The 14823-nt window shown below is 41.0% G+C and overlaps 1 protein-coding gene across 2 annotated transcripts in view; it reads right to left on the reverse strand.

The window, feature by feature from the left end:
* ULK2 (unc-51 like autophagy activating kinase 2) overlaps nucleotides 1–14823 on the reverse strand; it is a 110768-nt gene that overhangs the window by 63862 nt on the left and 32083 nt on the right. For both annotated transcript variants that reach the window (XM_036278321.1, XM_036278320.1), the window contains 3 exons: nucleotides 13351–13398; nucleotides 12420–12508; nucleotides 5165–5336 (listed from right to left, as the gene is read on the reverse strand). In XM_036278321.1, the coding sequence (XP_036134214.1) occupies nucleotides 5165–5336; nucleotides 12420–12508; nucleotides 13351–13398 (309 nt within the window). The remainder of the gene's footprint in view (nucleotides 1–5164; nucleotides 5337–12419; nucleotides 12509–13350; nucleotides 13399–14823) is intronic.

Here is a 14823-nt window from a genome sequence, read left to right on the forward strand (position 1 = left end):
CAATCTTGAAAAAGAACAAAGTAGGAAGGATCACAACACCAGATATCAGGTTATACTACAAAGCTACTATAATCAAAACAGCCTGGTACTGGCACAAGAACAGGCATATAGACCAGTGAAACAGAATAGAGAACCCGGATTTTGACCCAAGACAATATGCCCAATTAATATTTGACAAAAGTGGCAAGAGCATACAATGGAGTAAAGACAGCCTCTTTAATAAAGTGGTGCTGGGAAAACTGGAGAGCTACATGCAAAAAAAAAAAAACTAGACCACCAACTTACGCCATACACAAGAATAAACTCAAAATGGATAAAAGACTTAAATGTGACTGTGAATCCATAAAAATCCTAGAAGAAAATGTAGGCAACAAAATTTCAGACATACATGCAGGAGAATTTTCACTGATACAACACCTAAGGCAAGAAAAACAAAGGACAAAATTAATACATGTGATGACATCAAACTAAAAAGATTCTGCAAAGCAAAAGAAACAAGTATCAAAATGGAAAGGCCAATGATACATCAGATAAGGGGTTAATTTCCAAAATATATAGAGTATTCATATAACTCCACAAAAGGAAGACAAAGAACCCAATTAAAAAATGAGCAGAGGACCTAAATAGACACCTCTCTAAACAGGACATACAAATGGCCAAGAGACATGAAAAAATGCTCAACATCACTAATCATCAGAGAGATGCAAATTAAAACGACTATGAGGTATCACCTCACACCTGCCAGAATGGCCACCATCAACAAATCATCAAATAACAAGTGTTGGCGAGGGTGTGGAGAAAGGGGACTCTAGTACACTGCTGGTGGGAATGCAGACTGGTACAGCCACTATGGGAAACAATATGGTGTTTCCTCAAAAAATTAAAAATTGAACTGCCATTTGACCCAGTGATCCCATTATATTCTAGGAATATACCCTAAGAAGCCTGAAACACCAATCAGAAAGAATATATGTATCCCTATGTTCATAGCAATACTATTTACAATAGCTAAGACTGGGAACAGTCCAAGTGTCTATCAACAGATGACTGGATAAAAAAGCTGTGGTACATACACACAATGGAACACTATAAAGCTATAAAAAAGAAAGATCTCTTATCATTTGAGATGACATGGAGGGATCTGAGGAGTATTAGGCTAAGCAAAATAAGCCAATCAGAGAAAAACTAATACCACATGATCTCACTTATTTGTGGAATACAATGAACAAAAAAAAGCAGATGGACAAAAAAGACCCAGAGACAGAGAAAGAAGTATGGTTCAGTCTGATAAACCTCAGAGGAGGGGGATGGGGGGAGGGATTGATAAACCAAAAAACTTATATGCATGTATGTGTAACCAATGGACATAGACAACAATGTTGGGGGGAGGCAATAGGGAGGAGGGTGTCTGCAGGGAAAAAGGAGAAACATCTGTAACAAAAATTAATTAAGAAAAAAGAAGAGACTGAGGTGAAATATTAAAAGTGTTGAAAGAAATAAACCACCAACTTAAAATTCTGTACCCTGCAAAATTATCCTTCAAAAGTGAAGAAAAAAACTTTCTCAAATAAAAACTGAGGAAATTTTTTGCCACTGGATCTGTCTTGCAAAAAATGTTAAAAATTCTTTAGAGACAAGGAAAATAGTATGTCAGAAAATTGGGTCTACATAAAGAAAAGAAGAGCACCAAAGAAGGAATAAATGAAGGTAAAATAAAAACTTTGTTTCTTACTTTTTTATTAATCCTTACCCAAGGATATTTTTCCACTAATTTTTAGAGAGAGGGAGGGAGAGGAGGGAGGGAGGAGGGGGGTGAGGGGGGAGGGAGAGTGAGACATCGATGGGTCACCTCCCACACAACCCAAACTGGGGCAGGGGATCAAACCTGTAACCCAGGCACGTGCCCTTGACCAGAACCTGCGACCCTTCGGTCCATAGGCTGACACACTAACCGCTGAGCCAAACCAGCCAGGGCCATTTTTCTTATTCTTAAATGATCTAACAGGTAATAATTTGCTCAAAATAATAATAGCAACAATGTATTCAGTTATGTATGCTTGTATGTATTTTATTTGTACATTACAAATGCTTATACAAAGGGCAATAATACAAGGTACAGGAGAAAAAAATGATGATTGTTTTGTTATTATAAGGTGACTTCACATTACCCATAAAGTGATATAGTGTTATTTGAAAGTGGACTTGGATTATTTATAAAGGAATATTACAAACTCTAGGGCAACCACTAAAAAAAGTTTAAAAAACTATCATTGGGATGCACCCTGGCTGGTCTGGCTCAGGGGTTAGAGCGTCAGCCCATGGACCAAAGAGTTGTGGGTTCAATTCTGGTCAAGGGCACACACCTCGGTTGCATTTCGGTCCTCGGCCCTGGTCCAGCTCGTGCGGGAGGCAACCTGTCAATTTGTCTCTCTCACATGGATATTTCTCTCTCTCTCTCTCTCTCTCTCTCTCTCTCTCTCCCACTCTATCTGAAAATAAATGGAAAATTAACCTCAGGTGGGGATTTGAAAAATAAAAGTATCATTGGTATGCTAAGAACAGAAAGAAAATGAAATCACAATAAATACTCAACTGGAAAAACAAAATGCAAAAAGAAGAGTGGAAGACAATAACTGAAACAAAGAACAAGGACAACAAATAGAAAAAGTAACAAATATGGTATATGTTAATTTATCAATAATTACTTTTTTTTTATTCCTTACCCAAGGATATTTTTCTACTAATTATCAGACAGAGTGGGAGGGAGGGAGAGAGAGAGAAAGACAGAAACATCGATGTGACAGAGCCACATCAACTGGTTGCCTCCTGCATGACCCAACCAGGGCTGGGGACGAACCGCAACCCAGGTACGTGCCCTTGACCATAACTGAACCCAAGACTCGGTCTGCGGTCTGATGCTCTAACCACTGAGCGAAACCAGCCAGGACTAATTACTTTCAACATCAATGGTCTAAACATACCAATTAAGAGAAACTTCAGAGAAGATCAAAACATGGGACCCAACTATAGGTTGTCTATAAGAAACTCATGTTAAAACATAAAGACACATATAGATTAAAAGTAAATTGATGGCCCTGACCAGTGTGGCTCAGTTGATTGAATGTCACCCTGTACAGTGAAGAGTTGCCAGTTCGATCCTCAGTCAGGGCACATGCCCAGGTTGTGGGCTCCAGGTAGGGGGGGTGCAGGAGGCAACCAATTGATGTTGTGCTCTCACATCAATGTTTCCCTCTCTCTCTAAAAAATCAATAAACTATTATTTTTTTTAAAAAGTAAGTAGATTGAAGAAATAAATCATGCTAACACTAATCAAAAGAAAGCAGGAGTAGCTGTATTAATTTTAGAGCAGACTACAAAGTAAGAAAAGTTATCAGAGATAAAGAACAGCATTACATACAGGGACGAGCAAAAGCAGTTTACAGCCCTGGCCGGTTTGGCTCAGCGGTTAGAGCGTCGGCCTGCGGTCCGGAGAGACCCGGGTTCGGTTCCCGCTAAGGGCACGTACTTCGGTTGCAGTTTGTCCCCGGCCCTGGTTGGTCGTGCGGGTGGCAGCCACTCGATGTGTCCCTTCACGTCGATGTTTCTCTCTCTCTCTCCCTTCCTCTCTCTCCCTCCCACTCTATCTGTACAAAAAAATGGAAAAATATCCTCGGATGAGGATTAAAAAAAAAAAAAAAAAAAAAAAAAAAAAAACAAAAGCAGTTTACAGTTGTGAGTATACAAAACACAGAATTTATTTTTGTATTATCATATTAATTTTGTATTACAACTGTAAATCTACTTTTGCCCACATCTGTATATCTAGGTGATTGATGGTGTTACTGAGTTCAACTATGTCCTTACTGATTTTCTGTCTGCTGGATCTGTCCATTTCCGAGGGAGGGTTGTTAAAGTCTCCAACTATAACAGTGGATTCATCTATGTGTCTTTGTACTTCTATCAGTTGTTGCCTTTTTTTATCCTCACCTAAGGACATTTTTCCATTTTTTTGTTCAGATAGAGTGGGAGGGAGAGAGAAAGAGAGAAACATCGATGTGAGAGAGATACATCGAGTGGTTGCCATGACTAACCAGGGCTGGGGACAAACTGCAACTGAGGTACGTGCCCTTAGCAGAAACCGAACCCGGGTCTCTATGGACCACAGGCCGATGCACTAACCGCTGAGCCAAACCGGCCAGGGCTCAGTTTTTGCCTTAATGGTTTGACTCCGTTGTTAGGGGCATACATGTTAAGAACTGTTATATTTATGAGAATTTATATTTATGTAAATATGATTTTATCATTACAGGGTAGGGCAAAAGTAGGTTTACAGTTGTTCATATGGAAAACACAATAATTCATAATAATACCAAAATAAACTGTTTCGCGTACTCACAAATACAAACCTACTTTTGCCCCACCCTGTATACAGTCAAGTTGTATTCATCTTTTTTTTTTTTAATTAAAAAAATTTTTTTTTCTTTATTGACTGGAGAGAGAGAGGAAGGGAGGAGAGAGAGAAACATCAATGATAGAGAACATCGACTGGCTGCCTCTTGCATACCCCTCACTGGGGATCAGGCCCACAACCTGGTATGTGCCCTGACCAGGAATCGAACTGGCAACCTCTTGGTGCATGGGTTGATGCTCAACCTGAGCCACACTGGCCGGGCGGATTCATCTTTCTTTTATAAAAATTCTTCCTAAAACAACTAAAAGAAATAGAAAAAATATATAAGGAAAATAAAAATAAAATAAATTCTTCCTAGATATCTATGAAGTTTGTTCCTGAATTTACGTCATTATTTTCTGAAGGGCACCCAGGTTGTTTTAAGACTCCTTTGACTCTTAAGTTTTTTCCAAAAGAGGTTTTCCTTTAATTCCTTTCTTTACATTTAATTTAATTTATCTTATTATGTTGGCTTCTCTATTTCTTTAGATACAAACAAAATTTGAGATAATTTCCTATAAAGTTTTCATGTACCTTCAGAATCCAAAGTATTGTTTTATGGAAGATGATTAAGCAGATTTTAGAAAGGTAGGTAAGTAATATTGGGGATTCAAACAACTAAATAAAATGAGAACATGATATAAAGGTTAAAAAAAAAAGCACTAGTCTAATAAATTAAGAAGCAGAATGTGTACAAATAGAAAAGATTCTCACATGAGTGGTCTGACGAGATGTTGTGTGGAACCAAAACAAAGTCATCCGTGTCACAAGAAGAGTTCTTGCTACTAGTACTGGCAGAATCTTTGGACACTTGTAGATAGTTGGGAGGACCCAATGGTGGGGAGGATAAGTTTTCTTCCTGAATATGCTGCATATCTGAAAGGGACTAAAATTAACAACATAAAATTAAAACTGGCCTAATAATTAAGTGCAAGTCAGAACAGCCATTACACTAAAGAATATTTTTTTCACAAAAGTAGGCATAAAGTTCAATTCCATCTAAAATTTCAAAAATTCTCTTTGGAAACCTTTCCCTTAGAAAAGGCACAGTTTCAAATCCCTTTGCATAAAGACTTCTTAAATGTTTTCCAAAAGTGATACTTGGAAATATATCATGCCACTTATCACACATACTTGTATGCCTCTCCTAAAATTGTTGAGGTGTGTACCATCCCAACAATCTGTTTCAGCTCATGGCCTAACTAAGCAGATACTCAATAACTGTTAACTTAATCATGAAAACAAAATGTCCAGGGATTTCAACATCTTGCAAGCACACACAGTTTTACTCTCCAATGAAGAAAACATTCTAAACAGGAAAGCAAGAGGCCATATTATGTAAAAAAAAGTAAACAAATCAATAAGGATAACTGCAATTAAGCCTAGAGATTTATTTACACTCACAAAAAGAAAGATTTGGAAAACCTTAAAAGAGTGAATGTATTTCTTTTGTTAGGGGGGAGGAGTTGGTTTGTGGGAAATGGAACAGCAAGGGAAGAAAAACAAATATATTCAGCCCTGGCCAGTTTGGCTCAGCGGTTAGAGCGTCGGCCTGCGGTCCGGAGAGACCTGGGTTCAGTTCCCGCTAAGGGCACGTGCTTCAGTTGCAGTTTGTCCCCAGCCCTGGTTGGTCATGCGGGTGGCAGCCACTCGATGTGTCCCTTCACGTCGATGTTTCTCTCTCTCTCTCCCTCCCACTCTATCTGTACAAAAAATGGAAAAATATCCTTGGGTGAGGGAAAAAAAAAACAAAACAAATATATTCAAACAAAAACTCAAGTGTAAGTAGCTCTTTACCTTTTGGCACTTGCCTAGTTCAAGGTCTCTAGTGACAACTGTAACTGAATGTCTTGATTATACAATGGTTTTCTAAAATAATGAACTTCATAACTTATATATTAAGTCCCCATTAAGTTTAACCCTTGTTTCTATTTAAGAAAAGAAAAAATACTACATAATGCTCTTTCTTTTTTTTTTAATCCTCACCCGAGGACATTTTTCCATTTTTTGTTCATGTAGAGTGGGAGGGAGAGAGAGAGAGAAACATCGATGTGAAAGAAACACATCGAGTGGCTGCCACCCTCACTACTGACCAGAGCCGGGGACAAACTGCAACCGAGGTACATGCCCTTAGCGGGAACCGAACCCGGGTCTCTCAGGACTGCAGGCCGACGCTCTAACCGCTGAGCCAAACCAGCCAGGGCTACATAATGCTCTTTCAATTCAAATCTTAAACACCCAATTCATTGCTGGTGCTTCTTTGCATGTTGCTATGCAATAAATTAAGTCTCAAATCTCTATCACTTCTCTCTCTCTCTCTCTCTCTCTCTCTCTCTCTGTGTGTGTGTGTGTGTGTGTGTGTGTGTGTGTGTGATATACATGACATAAAATCTTACTACTTCTGAACAGAACTATGTCTCAAGGAAGGAAGATGAAGGGACTAACGTGACTAAACATCAGCCACGGGTTAGGCACTGCTAAGAGTTTTCCATGTATTACCTAACTCCAGTTCCATTATAAAATCCATTTCATTTTTTAAATTTAATTTATTTTTGTTACAGATTTTTTTTTCCCATTTCATTTTTTTATCGTTTTTATTTATTTACTTTTTTTAATCCTCACCCGAGGACATTTTTCCATTTTTTTGTTCAGATAGAGTGGGAGGGAGAGAGAGAGAGAAACATCAACGTGAAAGGGACACATCGAGTGGCTGCCACCCGCACGACCCAACCTGGGCTGGGGACAAACTGCAACCGAGGTACATGCCGTTAGTGAGAACCAAACCTAGGTCTCTCCGGACTGCAGGCCAACGCTCTAACCACTGAGTCAAACCAGCCAGGGCCCCCATTTCATTTTTAAATAAACAAAACTCAGAAGATCAGGATCTGCCCGAAATCACACAACTAAAAAGCAGTCACATTGAGATGTGATTCCAAGTGTGTCCACAACTTCTTTCCAGTGGTTTCGGTAGGAACCTTCTGAGTTTCTTCCTCTGCTATTTATAAAATTATCTGTATCCATAACCATCTTCATGAAAGAGATGCTGCTCCCTGCATTCAAAGCTAATCTCTCCACCATCTGTGTTCCAGTTCCTTTCTCCCCCACCTTTTCCAGGACCTAGGTCAACCTCCCTTTGCTCCTGACACTTTCAGCCTCTCCCCTGAATTTGGCTTTTCCCCCTCTGCACATAAACATGTTTCAAAACCCTGCAACCTGCTCAATTACCATCTTCTCTTAACAACAGTTCTTGAAATTCTCAATCTTCACTGACTCCAACTCCTCATTTCCCATGTACTCCTTAACCAACCATAATCCAGTTTCTGCCTTCAATGCTCCAAAAACAATTGCCTTTCTTTAGCTTACCAGTTAACTGCCAGCACCAAGTCCTGTGGCCACTTCCTCTACTTGTTCCTTGAATTCTCTGCTGCAACTAAACTGTGGACCATTCTTTTTTCGAAACTCTACCCCTTCACTCAGTGACCCTGCTCTCTCTTGCTTTTCCTGCTTCTCTTTTGTGGGTGCTTGCTTATTTGCCCCCTAAAAGACAGGAGTACAGAATTCCCCCAAAACACCATCCTAGTCCTCTACCCCTCGCATGTGTTATCCTCACCCCAGTGACCATTCTCACCCTACCTTTAACTACCACTTATATAACAATGACTCAGCAGACCAGATTCTCTCCGATGAGCTCTAGCCACTCTGTCACTTGCCTGTACAATGCTAACTCAGCACTTTTATACCCCCATGCATTCCTCCCCGTACATCATTACTGAGTGCCTTCACCATCATCCATCCATTCATTGCCTTTAGGTCTCCCTCTTCCTTAAGTCCCAAATTCAAGCAATCTCCAAGCTCTGTAAACTCGCTACCTTTCTCTCACCTGCTTCCTATCCCCTTCTCCTTTTCCTACTGCTGCCTGAGTTCAGGTCCTCACTAAAAAAAAAAAAAAAGGCTACAATAGTCTCAGGTTGTTCTCTTTCCTCTAGTGGAGAGAACTCTCTCCTTGTCTCCAGTCTGGTCCTCCGCCCAGCATTAGAAATATCTAGCTAAAACACACAGAGGATCATATCACACCGCCACTTAAAATCATTCAAATAACTCAACAGAGCTTTAAGGATAAAATCTGAACTACTTTGTTCAATGCTCAAATTCTTTCCTTCTTTTTTTAAAAATTTTTTGTCATTATTTTTAGAGAGAGAAGAAGGAGAGGGAGAGAGAGATATAAACATCGATGAGAGAGAACATGGACTGGCTGCCTCCTGCACGCCCCCCACTGGGGATCTGGCCCACAACCTGGGCTTGTACCCTCACTGGAAATCAAACCGGTGACCTCTTGGTGCATGGATCGATGCTCAACCACTGAGCCACAGCCAAGCAATGCTCAAATTCTTTCAAGATATAGCTTCTCCTCACCATTTTAACTTTATTTTCCCCTCACCAACGCTTTTTACATCCACCAGACTGAACTGCTTAGAGAAGCTGGATCCAACAGAACTTCCTGCAATGACGGGAAAGTTCTGTAGCTAAGCTGTCCAGTATGGTAGCCACTAGCTATATCTGACTATTGAGCACTTGAAATGTGGCCAGTGTGACTACGAAACTAAACTTTAAATTTCACTTAGTTCAAACAATTTTATTTATTTATTTTTCTTTATTGATGTTAGAAGGAGAGATAGAATCATCAATGAGAGAGAACATTGATTGGCCATCTCCTGCATGGCCCCCACTGGGGATCAGGCCCACAACCTGGGCATGTGCCCTGACCTGGAATCAAACCAGCGACCTCTTTGGTACATAGGTCGATGCTCCACCACTGAGCCACACCAGCCGGGCAGTTCAAACAATTTTTAATTTAAGGGCCCATGGAGGGCTACAGAATTCCTTCAGTGGGCCATGCTCCTGTGACATCATGAATGAAGCCTCCTCTGCCTACAATACTATCCTTTTACTCATTCACCTGACTAACTCTTTCTTCAAACCTCAGCTCAACGCCCTCTTCTGAGCAGCCTCCCTTAGTTCTTGGTCTGATTTCAGGCCCCTCATCACATTCCCACAGGCAACAAAGACACACACATGCAGGCTTCTAACAGTGATGGATTAAACAGCCTCTCCTAAATGAAAACTCCTTACTCGAAGGGACCTGGTCATACCATTAGTATCAAACAGAACCTCACACAAAGCAGGCATTTAATAAATGACATGAAACCAATAAATAGACATTAAAGAGATATTATCTAAATAGCACTTAATGTATAGTTGGTATCATAACTAAAAGAGTGATTTGGATTTACGGTTAAGGTTTGTTCATTTGTTTATTTGTTTTTGGATTTCAACTATTTCTCTGGAAAAATATGCAAATGGGTATTTGTGTGAAAGTACAAAAAAAAAAAATGTGCACACTTGTATGTATTAACCCTTAGTAAGGGTCTCTCCAGACCTAGGAAGGAAGAGACTGTGTGCATGAAATCATCTTACTTTTGGCAGATTATGTTAAAAAACAATCAAATCTCCCACTTTCTAATCTCACTAACTGGAAATTATACAGAAATGTCCCTGCTTTCCATTTATTCCCCAGCTTTCCTTTTTATTTTCACTTTAAACATGAGCTTTTAATAAAGGCCTTCTAAAAATGGTTTCCCACCAGCATCTGCAGCATCTCAATGGGCCTCCTCTCCGCCCAGGTCCTCTCTGCAGAGCTCTCTGCTCTCCCCTCCTGTCAGCACTCCCTGCCTCTCCCCGCAGCCCAAGCCTAGCTCCTCTTGCTCTCCTTTTCCCTGCTCCCACCAACACAAACCGCCAACATGCTCTCGCCAGTCAATGCAATTTCCAGCTCAATGCCCTTCCTCCTGGCCCTTCTCTCATCCCTTGCTTATTCTACCATCCCAGGTTCCTTTATTCCTGCTGCCCCGAAGTCTTCTTGCTTTCCTTTTTCTAGCATAAGCTTTGCTTTCCATATTACATATCAAATAGAGACATCATAATAATAGCTACAATGTAAGTACTCACTATGGCTAGGCACCGCGTCACACATAGTCCTTTACACCCAGGTCCATTAGGCCCACCTTGCGGTCACGGAAGCCATGGCTCAGCCCTGGAGCTGACTTGGCCAGATTCAGAGTGAGCGAGCAGCAGGCCGGCACTGAAGCCACTCTGCCCAGCTCCAAGCACGGTCTACAGCCTCCCCACGCCCTCACACGCCCTCCACGTGTCCCGATCACCCCACATCCAGTGCTTTTAGTGTTTTAACTCATGGGAATGTAATGTAAGTCTCATTAGCCCCATCGGCTTTTTCTTTCTTTTAAATTTTTTTCTTTTCTATCCTCACCCGAGGACATTTTTTCACTTTTTGTTCAGAGAGAGTGGGAAGGAGAGAGAGAGAGACATCGACGTGAACGGGACACACTGTGAACGGGCGGGACACATCAAGTGGCTGCCTCCCGCATGACCCAACCAGGGCCGGGGACAAAGTGCAACAGAGGTACGCGCCCTTAGCAGTAACAGAACCCAGGTCCTTCTAGAACAAAGGCTGCCGCTCTAACCGCTGAGCCAAACCAGCTAGGGCTGCCTTTTCTTTTTTTTTTTTTTTTTTAAATATGTATTTATTAATTTTTTAGAGAGAGAGAGATAGGAACATCCATGTGAGAGAAACATCGATCAGTGGGCTGCCTTTTGCATGCCCCCTACTGGGGATTCAGCACCCCCCCCACACACACACCGCATGTGCCCTGACTGGGAATCGAACCAGGACCTCTCAGTCCATGGGAGGAACTGGACTACTCTATCCACTGAGCTATGCCTGCTGGGCAGCACATCTGCTGTTTCTATTTAGCGTGAGTTCTTCAGGGCTGTGTGAACAGGTATTTTGCCAGTTTGAAGACTCATCTCTCTGCAACAGGCTGATTAGTATCCGTGTTGGGTGAGGGCTGTTAGGTTTTCCTGGAAAATAATAATAGCAGCTGCCACTTCTTAAGTATCATTGTATGCCCAGCACTGTGGTAAATGCTTTTGCTCATTTATCCTTTTAAAGCCCAGTGAAGTAGGTAAATTACATTCACTTTACATATGAGAAACTGGTTCAGAGAGATTAAGTCACTTGGCCTAGTTAATAGGGCAAGTAAGGGTTGTGGAAGCTTCCAAGCCCAGTACTTTGAAACCTCTGCGGAGCCTCAACCATCTGATCATACAATCACCCCTCTGATGGCTCCCCCACCCTCTGCCAGCGGAGTTGAGGAAAACCATGCTGCCAGGCTAGTCTGGAACACACAGAAGCTGACACAAGAGCCCTTGGACCTTCAGCTTACAGAGAAACCTCAAGGCACAACCCTCCCAGGCTGCAAAAGAAATCTGGGGGAAGGGTCCACTAGGAAAATACAGGAGAGGGTAAGACCCTGGGGGAGTGGAGGAGGAGCCCGACCAGAAGTGACAGAGCACTTAGACTGGAAGGAAGATAGCCACAGAGGAAATGGCTTGGGAACTTCAGCAGAAGGAAGAGGCTGGGGTGGGACAACCTCACGGGGCCAGCAATCACAGTCAAGGAAATCTAAGTTAGTGAAATATACCTCAAGGGTCACTCTTCCACCACTGGGAATTCTATTCATAATAAACATCCAAATTGTTTATGCCATTCAGATAAAATAAACATGTGATAATTACTTATCCACCTTTATTTAAGTTAAGAAGTGGTCTTTGTTTGCAAGTATCCTTCCCAACCCCACAGGCATGAAATGGTGAGAGTAGCTTACTCACTGTTCAGAGGAACACAGCCTAGACAGGTAAAATTTCTTGCTGGAGCTTGCACACAGCTAAATAAGGGCAGAGGTCAAAATCCAGGTCCATGCGACCTCAGCCTCCGCTGCACTAGCAAAGACTTCATATGAAAAGAATATCCACACTCTATTACAGGCTCCACTTGTGAACAGATATAACCGCACTAACTCTGAAAAGTAGTTTTAATAAAACCAGAACTTACTGGTGGAGAGGCAAAACGACGAGGCGGAGAGCTGCCACAGGAGCTTCCAGAAACATAGCCAGCACGCACGGGTACGGGCACAGGGCAGGCTGCAGGAGAACACAGAAGAACAGCAGCACCACTCAATTACATGCCTTGTCTAATAGAAAAAGCTGTCAAAACTACTACGTTTGTGTTGACCAAAAATTCACGTTCACCTACTTATAAATGCAGCAATTACTAAAACGATTTCAGCTTGGATTTGGAAGGAAAACACAGAACTGTTATTAAATAAACACAACTCTAGCCCTGGCTGGTTTGGCTCAGCAGTTAGAGCGTCAGCCTGAGGACAAGATGGTCACGGGTTCAATTCCTGGTCAGGGGCACGTACCTGGGTTGCAGGTTTGATCCCCACTACCCAGTGGTGGTCGTGCAGGAGGCAACCAATCCATGTGTCTCTCTCACATTGGTATTTCTCTCTCTCGCCACCTCCCCCCCCTTCCCCTCCATCTAAAGCAATGGAAAAATATCCTTGAGTGAGGATTAAAAAATAAATAAATAAACACAACTCCAGCTCAGCCAGTGTGGCTCAGTGGATTGAGCGTCATCCCATGGACTGACAGGTCCCAGTTCAATTTCTGGTCAGGACACATGGTCAGGTTGTGGGCTCAATCCCCAGTGGGGGGCATGCAGGAAGCAGCCCATTGATGTATCTGTCTAACATTGATGTTTCTATCTCTCTCTCCCTTCCTCTCTCTCTCTCAAAAAATCAATTAAAAAACATTAAAAATAAATAAATAAATAAGATAAACAGAACTCCAGGTATTTAAAAGAAGAAGGTCAATGAAATTTTGAGAAACACAGTAAAAAATTAATTTTGTAACACAAAGTACTAATTTTTCCTTAAGCTTGCATTCACTCTTCAGTAAAAATGCAAACAGCGGGTACTCACATTTTTTTACTGGAACTTGCTCAAGAAAAGGATGGTTAAAAAATGCTTCTGTAATGAAAAATGAGAATGCAACATTTACACTGACACTGACCAGCAAAAAGGTTGACTTGTCAATGCATAAACATGATGTCTTTATGTCCTTGAGACTGTAAATTGTTAACTCATTTATGTTGCCTACATTTCCTTTAAGTATAAAAGCATATTATTTTTATAAATAAAAATTATCAAATTACAAGTAATTTTTAATCAATGAAAAATTTTAAATAATAATTGAATTTTTAAAATGTCCATTACCAACGTGGCACATCCTGAGGCAACTGAACCGACGTGTCCTCTGAAGCGTGGGGCCTTGAAAGCAGACCACCCAAGGAGCATTGCACTGTGACCAGGCCCCTCTCCTAGGCATATTTTGAAGGATGGCTATTCATTGTTCCAAGACAAAATCTAGGTACTGATATGTTCAATAAATTCTATCCTTCTATCCCAGAAGTAGTACTGCAGCTGGTTTCAAAATACTATTTTAAAAAACTATTAATTTAATTTCCTCACTATTCACCAAGAATAAAAGCTACACAAAAAGTCTGATAATTAGATAAAGATAGTAAGTAGATGAGTACATGACAGTTCATTATTTTATTCTATTTTCCTGTATATGTAAATTATTTCACTGTTTCTTTAAAAACCCACAAAGATTGCCCTGTTCGTTGGCTCAGCTGGTTGAAGCATTGTCCCGTCCCATCCCGTCCCATTAACACACCAGTACACCAAAAGGTTGAGGGTTGGACTCCAGTCAGGGCACATACCTAGGTTTTGGGTTCAATCCCCAGTCAGGGCACATACGGAAGGTCACCAATTCATGTTTGTTTGTTTCTCTCTCTCTCTCTCTCTCTCTCTCTCTCTCTCTCTTCCCCTCCCTCCCCTTCCTATCTCTCTAAATATCAATAAAAACATATCCTCAGGTAAGGATTTTAAAAACCCACCAAGATAACCTCCTATATCATTAAGTCTCTGACCTGTATGATATTAAGTATCACAGGGCAGCCAAGGAGAAGAGCCCATCACCCACATGGAGGCTTATTAGGTACCACAAGGTCAGTAATAAGCCTCACTTGGGTTTCGACTAAACTATCTTCCACTCTGAAGGTTTCCATGAGTTTCACTGAAATCAAAATCCAAAGCCCCTCAAAGTAAATGTCAATCACAACACTTGCTGAGAAATGGAAATGTAGGGGGTTTTGAAGAGAAATATGAGTTGTCCTTGTTAGTTCTCTTTAGAACAAAAATATACACATACACATAAATTCTAGTTTGACATGTAAGGATTTTTATGCTTTTACAAAGGACATAATAGGGATGAAAAGTAAAGATATAAATGAAGAAACTAGACAGAGTGAATGCAAACACTCTGATACCATTTTCCAAATCAATTGTTATGTCACAAAAAGCATGTAAATATTTAATATAATTTATAAT

The sequence above is a fragment of the Molossus molossus genome, unplaced genomic scaffold, assembly GCF_014108415.1.
Source record: "Molossus molossus isolate mMolMol1 unplaced genomic scaffold, mMolMol1.p scaffold_m16_p_27, whole genome shotgun sequence".
In the NCBI taxonomy this organism is placed as follows: domain Eukaryota; kingdom Metazoa; phylum Chordata; class Mammalia; order Chiroptera; family Molossidae; genus Molossus; species Molossus molossus.